The sequence below is a fragment of the Dama dama genome, chromosome 11, assembly GCF_033118175.1.
Source record: "Dama dama isolate Ldn47 chromosome 11, ASM3311817v1, whole genome shotgun sequence".
NCBI lineage: Eukaryota > Metazoa > Chordata > Mammalia > Artiodactyla > Cervidae > Dama > Dama dama.
The window spans coordinates 98,532,559-98,556,208 of record NC_083691.1 but is presented as its reverse complement, the minus strand read 5'-3'; the positions used below and the strand labels follow the sequence as shown (position 1 = coordinate 98,556,208).

Sequence of the window (23,650 nt, the reverse complement as noted above, 5' to 3'; positions counted from 1 at the left end):
GTATGGGATAGCTCTTTAGGGTGAAGGAAATGATCTAAAATTGGACTGTGATGGTTGGACAACTTGATAAATATATACTCACTGAATTGTATGCTTAAAATGGGTGAGGTTTTTTTTTTTTTTGGCCATGTAAATGATTATCTCAATAAAAGCTGTTTTTAAAAAAATCAACATACAACATTATAAAGCAATTATTACTGCTGTTTAGATAATGGCTCTCTTCAAGACCACATGGACTGTAGCCCACCAGGCTCCTCTGTCCATGTGATTTCCCAGGCAAGAATACTGGAGTGGGTTGCCATTTCCTCCTCCAGGGGATCATCTTCACCCAGGGATTGAACCTTCATCTCCTGCTTTGGCAGGTGGATTCTCTATCACTGAGTCACCAGGGAAATAAAGTCACTCTTCTATAAGTAAAAATAATAATAATAATAAATAATTGAATGATCAATGTGGCAGGATGTCCTTGGTGGTCCGGTGACTAAGCCTCTGCGTTCTCAATCGGGGGCCTGGTCAATCCCTGGTCAGGGAGCTGGATCTCACACGCCGAAACTAAAGATTCCATGTGCCATAACTAAGACTCGGTGCAGTAAAATGAATAAATATTTTTTTTAAAAATTAATGTGGCAGCAAGTAATTCAGAAAAGACAAAACAGAACAAAACAAAGCAGGACTAAACCTGGAAATGCATTTCTAAGGGCTCAGCACGATTTCCGGGCTTCATACCCAAATTCTGATGGGACAAGGAGATTCCTCTTTGCAGCCCCTCCTGGAGGCGGAGCTTTGTCCCCTGCCTCTGGTCCACAGGAGGCTTGGCTGGGGTCATCAGGAAAGACTTGCTGCGGACAAAGTCGGCTTGCTTCACGGGCTCCTGTCAGGACACAAGAGAGACACACGCTGTCCCGTCACCTGAGATTCAGACGGGGACAAACATAACCACAGGTGATGGGCCATGAAGGCTTCTCCACCCACGTGGCACATACTGCTGGCACCTTCTTGGGGAGCTCTGGTTCACGACTGACTGCCATCTAGCCTCCAGGATGGACTTGCCCCTGGCTCCTGACCTATCCTTGGCCATGGCCAGGTCAGAGGGCCAGGTTCCACTGGAAGGCGAAAGGAACTATGTTTGAAGATAGTTTTATGACTTTTAGGACACTTGGAATGACCGTGGATGCCAGGATCACTGGTGACTATTTGTTTTATAAATTCCCTAAGCCTGCAAATTTGTTTATAAATTTGGCTATGACAGCGGTTTTGGTGAACATGAAGAGAAGCAGGTTCAACTACAAGCTCAGGCTCACTTCCCCACATGGCTGCAACATGATTTGGGATTTTTACCGTGGCGACTGGGGGGAACACAAAAGCTGTGAGTCTCAGCCTGCTTTTAAGCACCGTCGCTTGGGTTGGAGAAAACTGTTTTCAGTCTAGAGTGTACAAGGGACTCCCAAGGTCCAGCCCTACGGACCTTGGTGAAGAGTACGGACCCCAGTGGGTGGCCGGGGCAGCAGCACATGCAGGGCTCGGTCATTTACTGCAAAATGAGTCAAGACGGGGCTGCTGACATGGTTGCCTAGCATCCAAATGAGAAGTTACTTTCACCCCGGGTCGCTTTCTCCAGATGCTGAGACATGTTGCCAAGGAGCCGGGGAGCAGAGGGCTGTCTGCACTGCCTGAGTGGTCCACGGCTCCTCTGCCACCCTGGCCACCTGGCGCAGGCACGGGGCAGACATCAGCTGTCATCACAGGCCACGGTCACTATAATGACCATGCAGGACGTGGGGCCACCATGGGGTCCCAGCCCCCAGCCCCCACCTGGGGCGCTCCCCTGCATACACGGGGAGACGGAGGGTCCACTCTAAGCACCTGGGTTCTCTCGGGTGCCTTGGCCGGCCTTCCTGTGTCAGACTTCAAGGTCCGGGCCGGTTTGTCTTCCTGGCTGGGGGGCTGCTCCAGAGGTCCTCGGCGCTTCTGGCGCCCCACGGGGATCCACGGCGGCGTGGGCTGGCCGTTGGTTCCAGGCCCTGCTACCTTCTCTGAGGGTAAAGACACAGGTCATACAAAGCAATCCTGGTCACCTCCAGCCTGGCGTGACTCCCCCCACCCACAGCACACTGCACAGGGGCTCTGGGGTGGGTGGGTGTGTGGGGGTCCGCAAGCCTCCTTGGTGACACTAGTCCTTTTCTTTCAGGGACTTTGTTTTCTCAGTTATGTTATGTTCAGTCACTAAGTCATATCTGACTCTGCGACCCCATGGACTGCAGCACACCAGGCTTCCCTGTCCTTCACAATATCCTGGAGTTGGCTTCAACTCGTGTCCATTGAGTCGGTGATGCCATCCAACCATCTCATCCTCTGTTGCCTTCTTCTCCTCCTGCCTTCAATCTTTCCCAGCATCAGGGTCTTAGTTAAAGATGATTCAAAGAGATTATGCCTCTCCTGCCTGAGTCACAAAAAAATCAAATGCAACTGCTCCCATACACACATTTAAAAGCAATCTTCCTCCTATGGGATGTTAGGGAATGAGATAAGAGTCAGTACCTAGATAGAGAAGATTTCTTTAAGACAGGCCTGTCACTTGGGACCAGTATATACTACCCAATACTCAATATGCTTGGAACACTATGCTTCTCTTTTATTTTAAAAATTGTAAGCACAATTTTCCCCTGTGGACACTGACACCAAGAATAAGCCACGACTGTTTTCCTTGATGTCTGGGAAAGAAGAGAAAAAAATGCCTTTAAAACAAAACACTATGATGAATTTCCTTCCATGTTCACAATTCTTGTTTTGGGTGGTAAAACTGTGGGTCGTTCCCCCTTTCCCTTGCCTTTCAACTCTTCTGTGTTTTTATATTTCCTATGATGAGAATTTATTCCCTTCGTCAACAGAAAAAAGAAGCCAGTTTGTTTTTTCAAGGAAACCAAGTGATCAAATAAGTGGCTTCTCACTTATTTAGAAAGTTCATTGTGTCTAGAAAGTTCACTGAATTCAAGGCCCACGAGCCGGCCTCCCTGAGTATCTGCCCACCACCCACAGAGCAGATGGACACGAATCCCCATCTCCAGCCAGGCTTCTTCCTGCTTCTCCCGTCCACAGGGCACGGCCGTCAGCAGCTACAGGCCGCACCATGTCACACACACACGGGGACATCCAGGGTGAGACAGTGCCCTTATTCTTTGTGGCCTGACAGACATCACCCCTTGATCGGGTGTGTTTAGAATTTTACTCTGTCTGGTTTGGCTACTGCCTCCAGTTCAACGTGGAGCCCCTTCTCCCACCCCCGGTCACCGAGGAGGGGTCAGAGACAGAGCCACCGCCCGTGAGCTTCGCCTCCCACCAGGGTTGCACACGCACGGACCTGCCCTTGGCCCCTGAGAACCTGCTCCATCACGGCGACTTGCCCCTCGTTCCCTCCGCCCTCTCAGGCTCTCCCTGGGTGCTGACCTCTTCCCCGACACTGCAAAGCGCTCGGGTCTCCCACAGCTCAGAGAAAAACGTCTCCAGAACCTCACCACCTCCCTGCAGCCCCTGTTCTCCATTCTCCTCCGCCCTCAACTCCAGCAGCCTCTGCCCGTGTCTCTTCAGCTAATGTCGGACTCAGACACAATGTGAACACCACGCCATCCATCTGCCCAGCCACTGGACCGCAGATCTGGGGCCTTGCCTGTCCTCCAGCTGTTTCAGCCCTGCAGCTCAGTTGCGACCATGTAGCCCCTGTGGGCCTATCTCCTGTGGGCACCCCACCTCCAGGACCCTGCCGGACTCCTGCTCATAAACCTGGAATTCCCCCTTGCTCCTGGTCCTCAACCTTTCTCTCTTGTTCCCCAAGTATTCTCTGTTCAACTCCTAACTTCAACACTCACAGTTGCTTAGATTGCTTCCAAATGTGTAATCCAGCCCTACCTTCTACTCTGAGTCAGAGCCTAGCATTTCTACTCCCCGCCCCTCCTTCCCTTCTTCCTCCCTCCCAATCATTCATTCATTCATTCATCCACTCCTTGTTTGCTATGGGCAGGGATTGTGCTTAAAAACTAAGATGGTGAAGAAAAAACTGTTTCTTTAAAGACTTCTGGGCTTCCCTGGTGGTCCAGAGGTTAAGAATCTGCCTGCCAATGCCGGGGACACAGGTTTGATCCCTGGTCCGGGAAGATCCCACATGCCATGTGGCAACTCAACCCCTGCACCAGAGCTACAGTGCCTGTGCTCCAGGGCCCATGCTCCACAATAAGCAGCACACAGGCCACAACTACAGAGGAGGCCCCCACTCGCCGCAACTGGAGAAAGCCTGTGGCAGCAACAAAGGCCCAATGCAGCCAAAAAGAAATAACGCGGCGGAAACCGGAACTCGCTGCACTTCACAGCGTGCTGTGGACATGGGGTAACACCGATGGCGGGGAGCTGAGGATACTGTCTGCAACTGGCACCTGAAGAAGGAAACTTCTAGGCTGAGAAGACGGGCAAGGAAAGGGGACAAAAGACAGCGACGCGCAGGCCAGCTCAGAGGGGTTGAAGGGTAGGGTGGGCCAACTGAGGGGGTCTTCCTGGCCTTTTTCTTGTCCATTGCAGGTTTAAACCCTGGGTACACTCTGGAGGAGACTGCGTGGGGAGTAATGTGAGTGGCGCTGGAGGCGGGGAGGGGGGTGGGAGGCTGTGGCCATGGTCCAGGAGAGGTTGGACAACGACTGCAGGATCGTCCCTTCACGTTCACCAAGCTCCTGCCTGGGTATCGCCTCCTCCAGGAAGCCTGTTCCGGTCACTCAGTTGGACACATTCCCCCTCCTAACCCTGCGGGAACTCTCCTGAGATGTTTGCCCCACTGTTTGGTACTAAACACTTCTGCCAGCTGACTGACCACCCCACTGACATATGCTTTTGGTCACCAGAACTTCTTATTTACTTAACAAACAGCCGGCAGCGACTACATACCAGGTGCTGTTCTAATATCAGCTTATCTAAGATGTAACTCTGCACTGTTTCTCGTCCAGAGGACCAATCACTTGCTGGGCACACAGGAGGCAGGCAGCGTGGCTGTGTATTTCACCAAAAGTCTGCATGCCTCATCCCTCCTTCTCAATTCCTCCTTCCAGGGTACTCATAATCTCTGTCTTTCTGGAGTTTTCCTGCAGGGAGGGGTCCTTTTATCCCTCTCAGATCTCTTCACGCTCAGTGGCTGGTCGTGCTCTCTGCTCTCTCTTGGCCCCTGACGTCTGGCCACACAGTTTCCCGGCAACACCCAGCACACGCCAGCCTTCACATCTGACAAGGAGACTGGAGAAGAGGAGGGCTTTGACAGGGGCTGAAACTCACTATCTCAGTCAACAAAATTATTCTGAGTGATCGAACCTGGCTCATCTGCATTGCAGGTGATTCTTTACGGACTGAGCTACCAGGGAAGCCCCTATTTATCATGTAATCTTTTTTTAAAAAGCCAAAAAAAAAACCCCAAAAAGCACTCCAAATTAATCAGGACTCAAGCGGTGTTTGGGCAGCGACCAGGGGAGGAAGTCAGTCCCTGCTCATCCTCTTCACTCCCCCTCGGGCCTCCACACTGCCTGGGGTCCTGGGACCACTTGTCTTTTCTACGGTTGCCCCCCGCCCTCCTACTCCTCCTCTGAATTCTCTGAAGGCTTACTCTGAATCTCTCCTCCCACTTTCATTTCCTAACTAAGCCCCCAGACCAGCAGGGGCAGAGAACCTGCCTCTCCAAACGCAATGGTACGACGCAGCTCTCAGAGAAGCACTGCTGTGTCTGCCTGCCGGCCTCCTTCTCGGGGCGCGGCGGGCAGACTGTCCTTATGCTGCTCCCCTCCTCCTGGGTCAGGAGGCACTGCTGGCATCCCAGCTCCTCAGAACCCACCTTCCCTTCGCCACTCATCGCCTCTCTCCCAACCTCCACACCCATGTCCGGGAAAAAAAGCTCCTGCTGCTTTCACCGTCTCCCCCTGGAGTGTTTACATCATAACAAGTGAGTGCTGGCAAGGCCTGGACAGTGCCCTCTGCCCCTGGCTCACAGACAGGTCAGTACAGCATCTTGTGCCCACTGACCCACATAGGACACAGTTAAACTGTGATGATAACTATCAGCGTGTCAAGGTTTTACAATGAATCCAGTCCTGGTGAAAAGGGCTGATGAGCTGATGGACTTAAACAGTGTTCCGGGTCAACACTGACCAGGGTCCAGTAACCCAGCGTAACCCAGGGTCCGGTAACCTCCATTTGTGGAGGGGACAGGGGGGCACTCCTTGTCCAGGGCCGGGCTTTGCGCAGGCTCCAGAGCAGGAATTTCTGTGATTTCTTTTTTCCCTGAATGGGGACCTAAAGTCTGCTCTGTTCATTGATAAAGCGCCAACTATAACAGTTTGGGATGGGGCTTCCCTGGTAGCTCAGATGGTAAAGAATCCGCCTGCAATGCAGGAAACCCGGGTTCAATCCCTGAGTTGGGAAGATCCCCTGGAGTAGGGAATGGCTACCACTCCAGTATTCTTGCCTGAAGAATTCCATGGACAGAGGAGCCTGGCAGGCTACATACAGTCCATGGGGTCACAAAGAGTCGGACACAACTGAGCGACTAACACTAACCCACTCACTCACTCATATAACTCTTTTAAGGCTCCGTGGCTCGTAGGTAAAATTTGTGAAAAAGCATTTTTAGAGAAAAATGTGTGAACCACATCTGGATCTGGATGTGCAGGGCTGGGCATCTGGTCATCCAAGGGCATGTGAACTGGAGGCTCCAAGGGTCAGACTCTTGGCCAGGCTCTTTGCTTGAGTTCAGGGCCTGAGCCAGGCCTCAGCATGTGAGGGCTGGCAGACCTTGTACCAACATCTAGTCCAACTCCCACACCTCACGGTGGTGACCTGGGAGCCAGCAACAGTCTCCAGGGCACAGAGCTGTGATGGTGGAACTTGGATTGAAAGCTCATTTGCTCAACCACCACTGTCTGTGCAATTAAGACAGTCTCTAAGCAGAAGACTTCTGAGCACAGAGACAACCCATCTCCCTGACCTGCCAGGATATAGATATCCTCCCTGACCTGCCTTATATGGATATGAGGGTGGAAAGACACTGTAATTTGAAAATAATTTTGAGGGCTTTCCTGGTGGCTCAGTGGTACAGAACCCACCTGCCAATGCAGGAGACATGGGTTTGAGCCCTGACCGGCGAAGATACCACAGGCTTTGGAGCAACTGAGGCTGAGCACCCCACTACTGGGCCTGTGCTCCACAGCACGGGAGCCGAAACTACTGCAGCCGCTCACCCTGGAGCCCGTGCTCCGCAGTAAGAGAAGACACCACAGTGAGAAGTCTGCACGCTCCAACTAGAGAGTGGTCCCCCCCTCTCTGAAACTAGAGAAAGTCCATGCGTAGCAACAAAGATCCGGCACAGCCGAAATTAAATAAATAAATAAATTTTTAAAAAGCTGGGACAGGAGAATCCCATTCCCGCACAGCTGAGAGGAGGGAAGCGTGACTGTATGGTATGAAACCGCATCACAGTCTGCAGTTAAAAGGCTCCTGCTGCCCTGTGAGTTACTACTAATCTCATTTTACAAAGGACGAAGTTAAGACGCAGAGGTTGACAAATTCATTTGCTCAGAATCTCACAGCCCCTGAGAGGTGGACCCCAGAATCGAACCTCCAAACCCAGGCTCTTCAGCCTCCCCACCCAGTGCCTGCCTGGCTCCCTCCCCTGCCTCATCCCGCCCCCAGCACAGACGTCCTACAGGGAAGTGAAGTCGTTGGTGTTCTCAGGAGCTGCTGGCAGGGGTGGGGCTGGAGGAGCCGTCAGAGGGAGGGAAGGCGTGGCAGATGAACTTGGGGAGGCAGAAATGTTGACTTTGGCCACAATCTAAACAGCCTTAAATGCCTTACATGGGAGTGTGAGTTTTATTCTAAATATCATGGGGAGGCATCCAGAGGATTTAAAAAAACTTTTTTAATTGGAGGAACACTGCTTTACAATGTTGTGTTGGTTTCTGCCCACAACAACGCGCATCAGCCACATGTACACATATATCACCTCCCTTTTGAGCCTCTCTCCCACGCCACCCCTCAAGGTCATCACAGAGCACCAAGCTGGGCTCCCTGTGTTATTCAGCAACTTCTCACCAGCTCCAGCCTGAGAAAACCGTAATTGAGAAAGGCACATGTACCCGTGTTCACAGCAGCACTCTTTACAACAGTCAGGACACAGAAGCAGCCTCGATGCCCACTGACATTCACAAGGTTTAAAGAGGAAAGTTCCAGGGTTAGACCCACGACTTGGGGAGAGAGAGTAAAGAGAGAGTTGGAAGGAGCGGGCGCTGCCGGTGTCCGGTTAAAGGTGCTGAGCGGGGACCTGGGGGCAGGCGGGGGAGGATAAAGACCTTCACATCAGGATGACCAGGGTGTGCTGACCAAGGTGTAAAACATGGCTGATCTTCATCCACCAGAAGGAAAAACGGAAACTAAAACTAGACTGACAGCACGTAGTGCTGATGAGGTGAAGAAACAGTCTCATCTCTGCTCTCAGAAGTGTAAACCTGTGCAACCTTTGTGAGGGTCATCTGAAGTTGTCCATTAAATTAAAACTTCCTAGCTCGGTGAGCCAGAAAATCCACTTTTAAGAATCTATCCTATGGTTTCCCTGGGGGTCCAGGGGCTGAGAACCCGCCTGCCGAGGCAGCGGACACGGGCGTGACCTCTGGCCCGGGGAGCTCCCGCACGCCGCAGAGCAACGAAGCCTGGGAGCCGCGGCTACTGCGCAAACGTGCTGCAATGACCGAGCGCATGCGCCTGGGGCCCGTGCTCAGAAACAAGAGAAGCCCCGCAACGAGACGCCCGCACACCGCACCTAGGGAGCAGCCCCTGCTCTCCACAGTTAGACAAAAGCCCGAGCGGCGACGAAGACCCAGCGCGGCCAGAAACAGATACAGCTTGAAAAAATCTGTCCTAGAGATAGAACTCCCCAGTGGTTATGACTCCAAATTTTCACTGCTGGGGGCCCGGTTTTGACCCCTGGTCAGGGAACTAAGTTTGACCCCTGGTAACGAAACTAAGATCCCACAAATCTCATGGCGTGGCCAAAAAAAAAAAAAACAAAAAAAAACACAAAACCACAACAAAAAACATTCTAGCCTAGCTTAGAGAAATGATTGTGTGAACACACAGAACTAAAACAAACAAGGATGGTTACTGCAGCAGTGTTAGCAAAAGGGGAAAACAAAACAAAACAAAAAAAACCCTTTCAGCAATCGGAATGCCCTTCAGCAGGGGAATGGCTAAATAATATGGTAAATGTACTCTGGTAGCTCAGATGGTAAAGAATCAGCCTGCAATGTCGGAGACCCGGGTTCGATCCCTGGGTTGAGAAGATCCCCTGGAGAAGGGGATTCTTGCCTGGAGAATTCCATGGGCAGAGGAGCCTGGCGGGCTACAGTCCATGGGGTCACAGAGTCAAACACAACTGAGCGACTACACACACACGTTGCCCTTAAAAAGAATGAGGACAAGTGGCTCACTCTGATCAGAAAAGATGCCCACTCTTTATTGTGGAGTGAAAACATCTAATTGCAAGCTAACATGGACAGTATTTTTATGATTAAAAAATAAAAAAAGATTGCTGGGGACTTCGCTGGCAGTCCAGCGGTTGAAATTCTGTGCTTCCACTGCAGGGAGCGCAGGTTCAATTCGTGGTTGGGGAGCTAAGATCCTGCATCCCCATTGGTGTGGCCCCCCAAATAAATAAAAACTAAAAAAAAAAAAAAACAGATTGCTGCACCGCCGGTCAATATTGCTGTAACTATGACCACAACCGGCATGAGAAACAGTAGGGATGAATCTATTAGTGGTGATACGTTTTGCATGTGTATGTGTGTGGAAGGGAGTTAGGGAGGTTCAGAGGTGGGTGGAGAGGAGGCTACTACATCTTTTTGTGTCATTTAAAAGATTTAAAAATGTACTTACAGTGAGATGCATTTTTCTGTCATACAGTTCTGGGTTTGAATATAGACTTAAGATTCTTGTGACAACCACCACAAATGGGCCACAGAACAATGTCAACACCCCCCAAAATTCTCTCTTGCTACCTCTTTGTAGTCAGTTATTTAGTTACTCAGTTGTGCCCAACTCTTTGTGACTCCACGGACTGCAGCACGCCAGGCTCTCCTGTCCTCCACCATCTCCCACTCCTGCCTAGAGAATCCCATGGACAGAGGAGCCTGGCAGGCTGCAGTCCATGGGATGGCACAGAGTCAGACAGGACTGAAGCAACTTATCACACACGCATGTCCATTGAGTCAGTGATGCCATCCAACCATCTCATCCTCTGTCTCACCCTTCTCCTCCTTGCCCTCAATCTTTCCCAGCATCAGGATCTTTTCCAGTGAGTTGGCTCTTTGCTCAGGTGGCCAAAGTACTGGAGCTTCAGCGTGGTGAGAGAAGGCGATCTTCAGGACAATAGCACCACATCTGTTGAGGGGGTATGGGTTCCATCCTGGCTCTGCTGAGGGGGAGAGTTACCGCACTGGGAAGCAGGCAGGGATAAGCAGATGCACACGGTTTGAGGAGCCCAGAGAAGGCAGGGAAACTGAGGCCCAGAGTGTGGGCAACACTTACTTGCCAGGAAGGGACCGTGGGGGGAAGGAGAAGGATAAAAAGAAGGGTAGGTATGAATGAAGTTGGTTTTCTTTAAGAATAAAAGACATGAATATATTTCTAGGACACCTAAAGCAAAAAAAAAAAACCCCACCAAACTCCTTGTATTCTACTTAAACAAACTTGAATACACTGAAATAACTGCCATTAGAGAAGGTGACAACCTCATCGAACTCATTTCCTTCAGAAAATGTCCCTGACATCCAAAGACAAGAGGGACATCTACCTACACTCACCACTTGCTGCCTCCCTAGGCCCTAAGTTCCTGGATGGCAAGGCTGCCAGGCTCTTCCTGACTGCCTTTCGGGGTCAGAACAGCACGTCGTCCAGCTACTCTCCAAAATATCCAACAAGTGTCCACCACAACATAGAAGATAAATCACATACACACAACTAGAAGGAAGGCGAACAGGAATAACATCCAGAGAATGAACTTAAAAGTGATGACTTTTTTCTATATATGTTTAGTATTTCACCATTTTTTCCTATGCTAATTCTAATCCTGTGAGCAGAAAGGTGCTTCCAGCCTGGTAATTTAGACTGTGGGACAGACTGGTCCCGGCCAGGTGAGTCAGCAGTACATGGCATTCTTAATCCCAGGGTTGTGGGTTCTAGCCCCATGCTGGGTGGTTGCTCCTCAATATTTGGGCTTCCCGGTTGGCTCAGACAATAAAGAATCTGCCTGCAAGGCAAGAGACCCAGCTTTAACCCCTGGGTTTAGAAGATCCCCCAGAGAAGGGAATGGCCATCTACCTCAGTATTCTTGCCTGGAGAGTTCTGTGGACAGAGGAGCCTGGTGGGCTACTGTCCACGGGCTGGCAGAGTCGGACACGACTGAGTGACTACTACTTTCACCGGCACAGATTGGTCCAGCAGGGGTGGGGACTGCCCTGCACACATCCAGGGCCATCCACCTGCTACGGCAAGTGAAGGGAGCAGACTGATCGGTCTCCTCCGTGCCGACGAGCACAAACGTGCTGGGCTCACCGTGAACACCCCAAGGTGCCCTGTGAGACTCAGCCCAGGCGGCAAGCTGGGAGGATCCTGTTTACTGCAACAACCCATCTGGGGCCCCTCCACCACCCAGCTTATGGTCGCACCCCCTCAGGGGGACAGGGGAGGTGGCAGCCCATCTGGGGCTCTGGATAAGGTGCTGTCATAACGAGATAATGAACAGCAACAATCAGGCCTTTCTAGAAAACTGGATAATACAACCTTTTATTATCTGTTTGTTTTATGTGAATTTAACTGCCTTCAGCTGCTATAATTTGGGAGCAAGGACGGTAGCAGAAGTTATAATAACGAATTGAACCACAGGCAGACCCAGCGTCTGGGGAAGGAGTGGAGACTGCTTCACTTAATGGGCTTCTGGAGCCGGGGCTCTGAGACTCTGCTCTGGCCTGGGGGAGGCAGCCCCCAGACTCCACGGTCCCGGATGGGACCAGAGAGCAGCCCCACCCGCTGCTGGCTCTCATGCCTCAAGTCTGGAGAAGGAAATGGCAACCCACTCCAGTACTCTTGCCTGGAGAATCCCATGGACAGAGGAGCCTGACGGGCTGCAGTCCACGGGGTTGCAAAGATTTGGACACAACTGAGCAACTAAACAACAACTGAGAGGGTCAGTTCCCAAAAGAATGTAAGAATTATCTCCTTTCTTTGCACAGATATGAAAATCACTCCCTGTGCCCCCTATAGTGACCTAGATTCTTCCCCTCCAGAATTCACCCGAGTCAGTTATTTCCATGGCTTAGGGAATGCTAATAAAGTTAGACAGATGAGACAATTCTCTTCCACTATTTAAGCAAAGAAATGAGTAAGTGTATATTGTACTTTATGTGCTGGGCTAAGTTGCTTCAGTTGTGTTCAGCTGTGCCTCAACCCAGGGATGGAACCCGTGTCTCTTACATCTCCTGCAGTGGCAGGTGGGTTCTTTACCACTAGTGCCACCTTAACCAAAGAAAAAAAAGAAACAGATGGTTTTTTCCTATGGTCTCTTAACTACAGACCATTCCAGCCAACTGTTCTTAACAATGAACAAGGCCTAACCCTCCCAGCTTAGGCAGAGGAAGTTATAAATTGTCAATGTGTCAAGCACTGCCCTCTGAAGTTTCTTTTCCAGCTCTGACCATGAAGCTGAGTATCCTGTGTTTAAGTTCCATTCATTTGGCAAGCCCATGACATCTTCATTTCTAGGCCACGGAGGTGGACGGTGCTGACATCAGGGTTTTACCTGCAGCCCCCTCCTCCATGGCTAGTTCAATGGCTTTTTAAATCACTCTATAGTAGCTTCAATAATCTGTAAATTTGCAGAGTGGATCACCAGTTATAGTTTGAACCTCCCCCAAAGCTCCCTATTATTCTAATGCAACAGCAGCAACGCAAATTACAGTGGAGCCAAGGGGTCTGAATCAGGAAAGTTACCTGTGGTGGCTCTTTTGGGGATGTGTTCCCGGAAACTTCACCTGCATCTTTGGGCGTTGCCTTAGGAATTTAGAGCCCCTATTTTTTTTTTTTTTTTTAATTTTCTGATTTTTTAAAAATTTATTTTAAATTGGAGAATAGTTGCTTTACCACGTTGTGTAGGTTTAGGCCATATAACAGCGCGAATCAGCCGTAAGTATGCGTGTAACCGCTCCCTCTCAAACCTCTCTCCCACCCGCTGCCCAGTCCAGGTGGTCACGGGGCACCGGGGGCACTCCAGGTGTCACAGAGCAACTCCCCACTAGCTGCCATTAATACTTCATATATGGTGACGCGCGTGTTTCAGTGCTGCTCTCAGTTCTTCCCACCCTCTGCTTCCCCCACTGGGTCCGCACAGAGCCCTTCACACACTGCTCTTCTACTAATATCTCAGGAGAAAGACCACAGCGTCTTTGAACCTGTCTTTGTGTGTGCCCTTCATCTCTCGTTTAGGGTGTGGGATCCCTAAGAACTGGCTTCTATTTCAGCTGTTCCACAATGAGTCCTAAAGGAGGCCTAGACTCACAGCACCCACTTAAAATATCCTGAAAGTTGTGTTGTTTTATAAAATCTACCACGGAAAATTTCTCCTTAGGGCCCCCATACCTCACTCTCACACACACACACACACACACACACACACACCTGGCATTCCTAGTTCCATTTCTGGCACACCAACTGCCATTAATAAATAAAAGAAATCAGCCATAAGAGATTCTTTAGCTCTGCCGAATATATCTGTTTCCAACAGATTTCATGAGACGCTATAAATAGTGACGCATGTCAAAGACACAGAAAGGTCATCTATTTTGTGTCTTATTTTAAAAGGCAGTTGCTTTAGAACTTTCTTACTTTCTACCCCAACCTTAACACCATCTCCCTTTGGGGACAGTTCACTCCTAACCCACTGAGGAACTCACAGACTCGTGACTCCAATAGAGGAGATGCTTCCTGTGTGAGGCTGGGCCCTGGGAGCCTGACTGTTAATAAATAGGAGGAGCTTCTTCCTTGGGAGGAAAGGTCATAAAGATGCTAAGTGACAGCAGAGCCAGATGCTTCATTTATTACCAAGAACCAGCTCAGGCCCCAGGAGGACCTCCATCCAGAGAACACACATGTCCCGGGAGTCTGGGCCTCTGGAGGAAGAAGCATGTGAGTGGTCCACTGAAGAGCCCACCTCCTCATGGAATGTTCCTACATTTTCCTGACTTCTCTGAACACTGCACATGGGATCTTAGTTCACCAACCAGGGATGGAACTGGTGCCTTCTGCACTGGAAGCAAGGAGTATTAACCAGTGAACCACCAGGGACGTCCCCTCCATTCCTAACTCTTCATCAAATACGTTAGTGCTGTCAACAGAAATTTTTAGTTTTCTTCCAGTTCTCCGGCAGCAAGGTTTTCACAGAAAGCATTTACATACCTCAGGGATGCCCAGAGAGACAGTCAAGCTGACCTGATCTCCCCCTGCCCCTCTGCATACACCCTCCCCAAGGCTGCTTCCACCTGGTCTCTTACCAGTTGCCCTGTGGGGTGACCTCCTCTCAGCCCGGCTCTCCTTCCGGGGCTCCATGGGCAGCCCCACCTTCTCGGGGTCCCCAGAGCTGGTGTCGGGGGGCGCAGGCAGCTGCGGGAGTGTGAGGGTCTGTAGCAAGGGCTTCCTGGGCAGGGGCGGCTTGGAGCTGAGCTGCTCCGTGGGCCGGGTCTTGGCCTTCCCGGGCTCACTTGGGGGCCTGGCGCCTCGGGTGGAGGGGCCGCTCCCGGGAGGCCCCTTGTCGTCTCTGGACAGCAAGCTCAGCCCTCCTCTCTCCAGCCTGACCTCCGCGCTGTACCTCTTGATGGCCTTCCCCTCCGGGCAGGGGGCTTCTCTGTGTTTGAAGGACAGAGACGTGGAGCGGAGCTTGACGGGGAAGGGGCCTCCTTCCCCGCCTGCCGCCCGCTCCTGGGCAGCCGGGTGGGCGGTGTCCGCAGAGCCGCGCTCGGCCGGGGCAGGCGACTTCCGAGGGCCGGGCTTGGGGCCCTGGGGCTCGGGGGCCGCCGGGAGGTCGTCGAGGGCGGCCTCGCTTTTCCAGGCCGGGCCGCTCCGGAGAAGCGGCAGCCGGACGGCCGGGCCACGGGGCTCCAGCAGGCGGCCTCCCGCGCGCGGCCACTCCCGGCCAGACGACACGGAGAACTTCTTGGCGGCCCCGCTCGCCTCGCAGCCTCCACGTTCCGTCTTGCGCTCCGGGGCCCCCAAGGGGGACCCCGCCCGCTCTGCCTTTGGGGGACCCCGGGGGGCGGCCCCCTGCTCTGGGGATCGGGGTGCGGGCACCTGGGGAGGCGCCTCGGAGGCGGGCGGCGAGGGGGCCTTGTGCTTCAGGCAGCTCTTGGGGGGCGGCGGGCTGGGCGCCGCGGCCGGACTTTCTGGCCCTGCACCCTCGGGCGCCGGCAAGTCCAGCGTCGGCAGCGTCTCCTTCTGGCCCGCCCTGTCTGTTCCGTCCGGACCAGGAGGCGTCTCCGGGGTGGCGGCCGGGCCCGGCTCAGGAGGGGTCGTGTCCCCCTCGGGGGGTAGAGTAGACAGTCGACCCTGGACGTTGTCTCCCGACGCACAAACCGCCTCATCCGCTGTGTCCCCGCCGGGGGGACACGCGCTTTCCAAGGACACGTCCTCCCTCTGGTTCTCGTTGTCGGGATTAGGGTGGGGGGAGCCTTCTGGGCGGGATGGGGACTCCGAGTGGGGAGCTGAGCCTGACAGGGGCTCTGTGACCTCCATGACCTCCAGGGTGGCCTCTGGGGTGGCCTCTAGGGTGGCCTCTGGGGTGCCCTCCGGGGTGGCCGGGTGGCTGGAGGGGTTCTCCCCTGGGGGGCTCTCCTCCTCCGTGCTGGCAGTGAGCGCCGGGCAGTGCTGCAGGCGCGCCCGCCGCAGCCGCGGCCCCGCGGGTGGCAGCACGGTGGCCGGCCCCTCTGGCTCAGAGCCTCCGTCCTGTCCTGCCTCCTGCTGCCCAGAGCTGGGCGGCTCCTCCTTGCTGACTTGGAGTAGCGGTTTCTCATCGTCTTCCTCCTCCTCCGGGGTGCAGGTCAGATCGCTCAGGGATTCCGACTGTGCTCTCTGAAAGTAAAGGGACAATGGACGAATATTAGGAAGCTGATGGCCTCCCCATAGGGCTTCCCAGGTGGCGCAGTGGTAAAGAACCCACCTGCCAATGCAGGAGACACGGGTTCCATTCCTGGGTCTGGAAGATGCCCATGAGAAGGGAATGGCAACCCACTCCGGTATTCTTGCCTGGGAAATCCCATGGACAGAAAGTCCATGGGGTTGCAAAGAGCTGGACACAACTAAGCGACTAACACTTTCACTTTCTTTTCATGTCCTCTTTGCACTTGGAGAACTGGAAGCTCCAAGAGGTCCCCGGCTCCGCCAAGACTGAGCTAGTAGGTGGCTGAGGGGCAAAGCTGTTCCCCCTGACCCCCATGCTGCCCCCGAGCCCATGTCCCATGTCAATGCCCTCTTTCTCCAGGGTTGTGCACTCATAGTGAAGGCGGGCTGGTTTGCCTAAAAGCCAGTTCATGTCATGTCCAACACAGTCAATAGCAAACCATCTCTGTAGGACAAAGCCCAAACTTCTCAGCTAAATTTGAAGTCTTGTATTCTTCGGTTTTAAATTATTTCTCCCACTCCCTACTCAGGTCAAGCCAAGCCCCTGCCACTGTATGTGCCAGATTCTGGATCTGAGTGACTAGTCGGCTGGCTGCCCCTCCGCTCACCTTCAGGGTTCCCCCAGGACCTCCAGAGCTATCTCCAATTTCACTCCTGAAGAAAGCCTCGCCTGGTGTGGTGTGACAATGAGACATAGCCTTGGGGCTTCACTGGTGGCTCAGACAGCAAAGAATCTGCCTGCAATGCAGGAGACCTGGGTTCCATCCCTGGATCAGGAAGATCCCCTGGAGAAGGGAATGACTATCCCACAGAGGAGCCTGGCAGGCTACAGTCCACGGGGTCACAAAGAGTCAGACACAACCGAGAGACTAACACGCATGCTATTTTTCTTCCGAAAGGTCTCTGGAATCTACAGTTAGTCCACTTCCTCCCGGCTATCCACAAAGTCAAGTCCTGCTCTTTTAGGAAGGAAAGGAGATCAAGGTAATCAAGATCATTCAAAAGCAGATGTGAAAATGACCAAAAGGCTGAGAGCGTTGAGGCTGGTGTTTCAATAAGACCTTAGGCCTGTCTTCAGATTTTTCAAGCTTCACCCTGGCTGCTGCACACGTGCAGTGACCTCCTCCCGTCTTTTTAGGAAACACCCAGGGGACTGTCCGCGATAGGTTTCTGTTGTTATTTGAACACTTTCCAGCTGGCATCTGCTTGCTCACACAAGATAACTGGGATGTTTGTGACGACACCAAAGCCAGCTGTGCCAAGACGCACAACCCTATTCCTCTGGTTTGAAAAGAGGAATATGTGAAACTCCCAGAAGAATTTTCAAAGGTTGCAGGTTCCTAAGGTGTTATTGGGGCATCCCAGGTGGTGCTGGTGGTAAAGAACCCACCCACCAATGCAGGAGATGTAAGAGACGTAGGTTCAATCCCTGGGTCAGGAAGGTCCCCTGGAGGATGGCATGGCAACCCATCCCAGTGTTCTTGCCTGGAGAATCCCATGGACAGAGGAGCCTGGCGGGCTACAGTCCATAGCGTTGCAAAGAGTCTGCCACAACTGAAGTGACTTAGCAAGCACGCAAGGTTTTACTGATCTTTTGTTACTGCGGGAAATCCTTGATGTGGAAATCCTTTAGGATATGGGTCATGTTTTAAAATGGCTAGAACTCAGGCTAAGTCAGCATAAAGTTGAGGAGCAGGCCTGGCTTGGGTACATCCAGCTTGAGCCACTGGCAGCTCCAAAGGGGTTACAGTGGGGGGCCAGGAAGGAGGAAGCTGGCATGGACCCAACAGTGACACAGTTGACACCTCTGTGCAATCCAGAAAATACAGACACCCCCAAAAATGTATCCATGTCTGCTCCCGACCCAGAAAGGGGGCAAGATGTGCAGAAGACAGAGTTTAAATCGAGGAATGACTGAGTTTACACAGACTGCCTAAATCAGTCTGTGTAAATCAGTCTGAAATCTTCTTATTCTAAAAGATGGGGTTCAAAAGCTAAGTCAAGTTCAAAAGTAAAGAAAGAGGATGAGCTCTGCCCAGGGGACAGTAAGAGAGGACGATGCATTTCTACCCGGAGTACGAGCTAGGCTTCCCGCTGCCAAGTCCTGGCCAGGCAGTGGCTGGCCACACACACCCGCTTCCAGGGCAAAAGACATCCCCGTGGGAAGGAAGCTCAGTCCTGAGGGCCAGAGGGAGCTGGCTTTGCCCTGGTCCTGTGGCTGCCATCAGCATGAGGACAGGCAGATTGGAGTTACTGGGTCGTGCAAGTCCCCATGGCACTGAGCCTTTAACTGGAGAGACACTGCAAACATAAGCATTTGCCCAAATACCTAGGTCCCCCCAGTCTGCAGGGGGGACAGGACAGGACATTAAGCCTGAAGGTAACATGGCCTCCTCCTTTCTGCAGCATTATTTCCCTCAGAATTCAATCCTGCTGGCCTGAGTTTAAAAAGCGCCTTCCACAATCAAAGAATGTGAAAATCCTACGTTACTTCATGTAAACCTTTAGATGAAGAACAAAACTAATGCATGACTTTGGGCAAATTATACCATCTCTGAGTTCATCACTATTCTCTTTATTTAAAATCTAGTCTGTAAAGCAATTATATCAACTCTAGAATTTTAGTTCTGAGACATAAATTATAAACCACTTCCATAATATAATAAGCAAGAGACAGACAGGGAGGAAAAAAAAGAAAAGCGCCTTCCACACGCCCAGAGGAAAAGCCACTCTCTCCAGGGCGTCCCTGGAATCTGAGAGGGCCCACCCACTGCCCTCCAGCTGAAGTGTCCAGCTTGCCCTGGTACCTCATCAACACCTCATGATCTTGTCCTGAGGGAAGGAGGAAGGGATGTCCATCTCTGAGTATCCCTTTCTTAGCCCTGTCATTCTCTGTGGCCAGGCAGGCCCCACACCCTGCATCTCAGCTCCTCTGGGGATGAGGCACAGCAGCGGTGAGGGTGGTAACTGTCCCATGAACCTGATTCACTGCACGAGGGAGCTCTTAGCTCCCAGGGGGATAAGCTGATGACTGCCCTGGGCAGCACCTCTAAAGAGGGGTCTGTCCTTACAGGGCACCACCCCTCTGCCGGTCGTTCACTCACTCACCTGTTTGATCATTCATTCAGGCATTCCACTAACATTCACGGGGAAGGCATCTCTGTGACTAGTGTTCTCTGGGGCTTAAAGCACAGTCTTCTCACAGAAAGTGAAAAAGTGCTAGTCACTCAGTCACGCCCGACTCTTTGTGACCCCATGGACTGAAGCCTGCCAGGCCCCTCTGTCCATGGAATTCTCCAGGTAAGAATACTGGAGTGGGCTGCCATTTCCTTCTCTAGGGGATCTCCCTGACCCAGGGATTGAATCCAGGTCTTCTGCATTGTAGGCAGATTCTTTACTGTCTCAACCATCAGCGAAACCTAAGTGCCTCCATTTACAAAGGTCACATCTGTGTGTGGCCAGTGCCATGGAAAAAGTGCCCACGGTGATGGGCAGGGGGGCTGCTTTCCACAGGATGCTCAGGGGGAACCTCATAGGGAGGACCTGGGAGCCCATCCCCCCAAAGGGCTGAATAGGGGCTGTCCCAAGCAGGGGATATAGCAGGTCCTAAGGCCTGGGGTGAGAGACTGGTGAGCTCCAAAAGAAGAAAGGAAGTCAAAACACGTTCAGTGAGAACAGGAGGAGATAAGCAGGCAGGGCCTGGTTGTGCCAGGCCTGCAGTGTGGACATCACCCTGAAGGCAGTGGAAAGGAGGGGCCCCATAGCTTACAGCAGATTCTTGGCACATGCTGGAGAATGAATGACCAAACATATAAATAAGTGTTTTTGTTGGGAGGGGCTTATCTGACTTAGGTTGACACCCCGAGCACCCCCAGCTTCTGGAGTCTGGTCGTGGTCTCACAGATCTTAGGTCCCACGGGGTAGGTGGTGGCTCAGAGGATGGGGACCCTGCAGGGGAGGAGTGGGGTGTCTGGGTGCTTGGGGCCTGCCCACCCTGCCTCTGCCCAGTTACCGAGGACAGCCGCCTCATCTTGCTGGACCGCTGGTTGCGGGGCTTGACGAGGAGCTTGTGCTTGGCCGCAGAGTTGTCCAGACAGGAGGAGAACTCTGGCGGGTAATCGAAGTCAGCCACAGGCACCATGCTGCTGTCCGAGGTTCTAGGGGAGGTGGAGGTTTCGCTCACTTGCCTGGAGAAGAGCTGGTCCGGAGACTGCGGCCGGGACGAGGAAACCACACAGACCTTAGGGGGACAAGGAGCAGACAGGCCAAGCATCAGCCTCCTGATAAGACAGCAAACAGCACAGCCAGCACATCCGCCTTCCCTTTCATCATGCTCGTCTCTGGGTTCGGGGTTTGAAATGGTGGGTCAACCCTGCAGGCCCATCACTCATTTCCAGGAACCCGAGTCTGAGGTGCTCCATGGCTGGGTAACTCTGCCTTCGCCCGCCCACAGCAGCTGCACAGGTGCTTCAGACAAGGAACTTTCTCCCATGAAACTGACCAGCCCAATTCCTCCGAGGGTGGGGTCTGGCTTGGCCCCATCTCTGAAAGTCATGGGGAAGGCCCAGGAGTGTGAAAGAAGAGAAAGAATGCTCCAGTATTCTTGCCTGGAGAATCCCATGGACAGGGGAGCCTGGCGGACTATAGTCCATGGGGTTGCAAAGAGTCAGACATGACTAAGCAACTAACGCTTCTAACACTAGGTAACTTCATGTTTAATTTTTTTCAGGAACCATCATACTGATTTCCATGCAGCTGCACTATTTTACATTTCCACTAACACTGCACAAGGGTATCAACGTCTCTGTATTCTCTCCACCAACACTTGTTATTTTCTGGGTTGGTTTTTTTTTTTTTTAACAGTAGCTGTCATAATGGGTGTGAGGTGGTGCAATGTTTACATTTTAACTCAAGACCATAAGTTTATGCACCTCAATATGATTTAGTCAATGGTCTTCTCAGGAATGAGGCAGCCAACACCTCATCTCAGGATGATACAGGTGGCCAGGGGCCTGTTAACATAATTAGCTCCTACTATCTGATGCCATGCAATTAAAAGACGCCTGCCCCTTGGAAGAAAAGCTATGACCAACCTAGACAGCACATTAAAAAGCAGAGACATTACTTTGCCTACAAAAGTCTGTCTAGTCAAAGCTATGGTTTTTCCAGTAGTCATGTATGGATGTGAGAGTTGGACTATAAAGAAAGCTGAATGCCGAAGAATTGATGCTTTTGAACTATGGTGTTGGAGAAGACTCTTGAGAGTCCCTTGGACTGCAAGGAGATCCAACCAGTCCATCCTGAAGGAGATCAGTCCTGGGTGTTCATTGGAAGGACTGATGTTGAAGCTGAAACTCCAATACTTTGGCCACCTGATGTGAAGAACTGACTCACTGGAAAAGATCCTGATGCTGGGAAAGATTGAAGGTGGGAGGAGAAGGGGACAATAGAGGATGAGATGGTTGGATGGCATCACCGACTTGATGGACATGAGTTTGAGTAAGTTCTGGGAGTTGGTGATGGACAGGGAGGCCTGGCGTGCTGCAGTCCATGGAGTCACAAAGGGTCGGACACGACTGAGTGACTGAACTGAACTGATCTGATGCAAGTATGAAGTTTATCCCTGTCGACTGGGAGAAGACAACTACTAAAATGAGGGGGTGGGACTTCCCTGGAAGGCCAGTGGTTTAAGACTCCAAGTTTCCACTGCAGGAGGCACAGGTTCAATCCCTGGTCGAGGAACTAAGATCCCACATGCTGTGCAGCCAAAAAATTAAAAAAAAAATCTATTTGTAAAAATAAATAAATAAAATGAGGGAGAGAGGAATCTAAGTGAATATAATCTCTTTTAGTTCTGTGGTTTTATCGATTTGGGTTCGTACGGGAATAAAATAGAAAAAAATTTTTACATGAACCATAAGACATGGCCATGTCTCCCTCTGTGCCCGTGGCTTTGACTCCCACCCAATCGCTGATGACTCGGGAAGTCACCTGTGACTGGACAGGTGATGTCTTCCCCAGGTAGTTCTCCTTAAAGTCACAGCAGGATGAGTCCATGTCATTCTGACTCCATGTCAGAACCCTTTGTCTGGAGGGACAGTGATATGCACGCTTGCTGAGATTTGGGTCTTCTTTCTTACTGCCTGGGAATCAAGAGAGCAAACAAGACGAACTGCTCTGCACATGGGGTGACTCTCACTCCGCAAGCGAGAGCGATCCCCAGTGACAACATGGGCCGGGGTCACGCCTTTGTAAACCTGAAGGACCAATATTCCCTGCCTGCTCTTCATGGGGCTCCCCTGAGTGCACCGTCCAAGCAGATGGTCCACCCTGGCTCTGAGGAGGGGGTCTGGGAAGGAGCTGAACGTCTCTGACACTGAACTTGGGCCATCACTGCTCGTCTTCCTGAAAGGGAACTGGACCCTCGCCTCTGTCTGAGCTGTCGTTCTGAGAGTCCTTGGAGCCACTTCCTAATCAAGGAGAATCAAGCTGTGAAGCAACTACGTGAGCTGGGCTGAGATCCGGGAGAGGAGGAGAAGCTGACTTGTCTTTCTATCTGCGGGCCAGCAGCTTCTGGAGCTCACTGCTTGCTCCCAGTGCCCCAGTTTTCCTGGAATCTGTGCTTCTGGATGATTCTGGAAGTGGAGCATTTAGTAAGAGTCTAACAAGTTGCTCTTTGTTGGGGGACTATGGATCAAAGAGCCCTGAGGAAGTAGCCTGGGATTGAGAGGCTTCTGTGGGGTGACCCTGGGTGACAGCTACTTTACCCTGACCATTCTCACAAAGAGGGGCCCTGCCACGGAGGAGGGGGTGGAGTGTGGTGCATGGGGAACGAGTCCCTGCACGGGGCAGGTCTGGTGGGAGAAGGGGAGGCACGGAGCTGCCCGAGTCCATCCCGTGCCCCGCCAGACCCCAGAGGTGACGGATCTAGACTGCGGCCTCACTGGCAGTGACGATGTGTCACCTTTTGCCGCCAGAGCGCTACCGTCTCCCTTGCTCTCTTCCTTCATCACCCAGAGCAAATGAGACCTGCCAGTTTGCCACCCTGGGCCCCCCCGTTAGCTACTTAATGGCAGAAAACCCAGGCAAGGACCTCTGAGGTGTCATTTTACCTAAGCAAACATCATCTGTTGTTACCTCACATGGTAATGCAATTTTAAAAATAATCCCATATATTTTCTGAAAAACCTATTCCACCAGGAAGTGTTTCCTTGGCAGTGTCACCAAATACATTTTACTGAAGACCTTTTTTTCATAATAATCTTCATTAAGTTTCTCTGTTGAGCAAGTGGGCCTGTGTGAGGTGTCACAACAGGAAAAGATCAAACAGCCCACAGTCCCATCCTTTTGGGGTTCATGGTTCTATTATATCAAATGTTGTGTGTTACATAAATGCATTTAAGAGTGCATTGTTTCCCCC

The 23,650-nt window shown here is 52.0% G+C and overlaps 1 protein-coding gene across 2 annotated transcripts in view; it reads right to left on the bottom strand.

Moving 5' to 3' along the window:
• CRACDL (CRACD like) overlaps window positions 1-23,650 on the bottom strand; it is a 67,542-nt gene that overhangs the window by 1,526 nt on the left and 42,366 nt on the right. For both annotated transcript variants that reach the window (XM_061155948.1, XM_061155947.1), the window contains exons 6-9: window positions 20,243-20,470; window positions 14,613-16,182; window positions 1,864-2,033; window positions 727-871 (exon numbers count right to left, since the gene is read on the bottom strand). In XM_061155948.1, coding sequence (XP_061011931.1) covers window positions 727-871; window positions 1,864-2,033; window positions 14,613-16,182; window positions 20,243-20,470 — 2,113 coding nt within the window. The remainder of the gene's footprint in view (window positions 1-726; window positions 872-1,863; window positions 2,034-14,612; window positions 16,183-20,242; window positions 20,471-23,650) is intronic.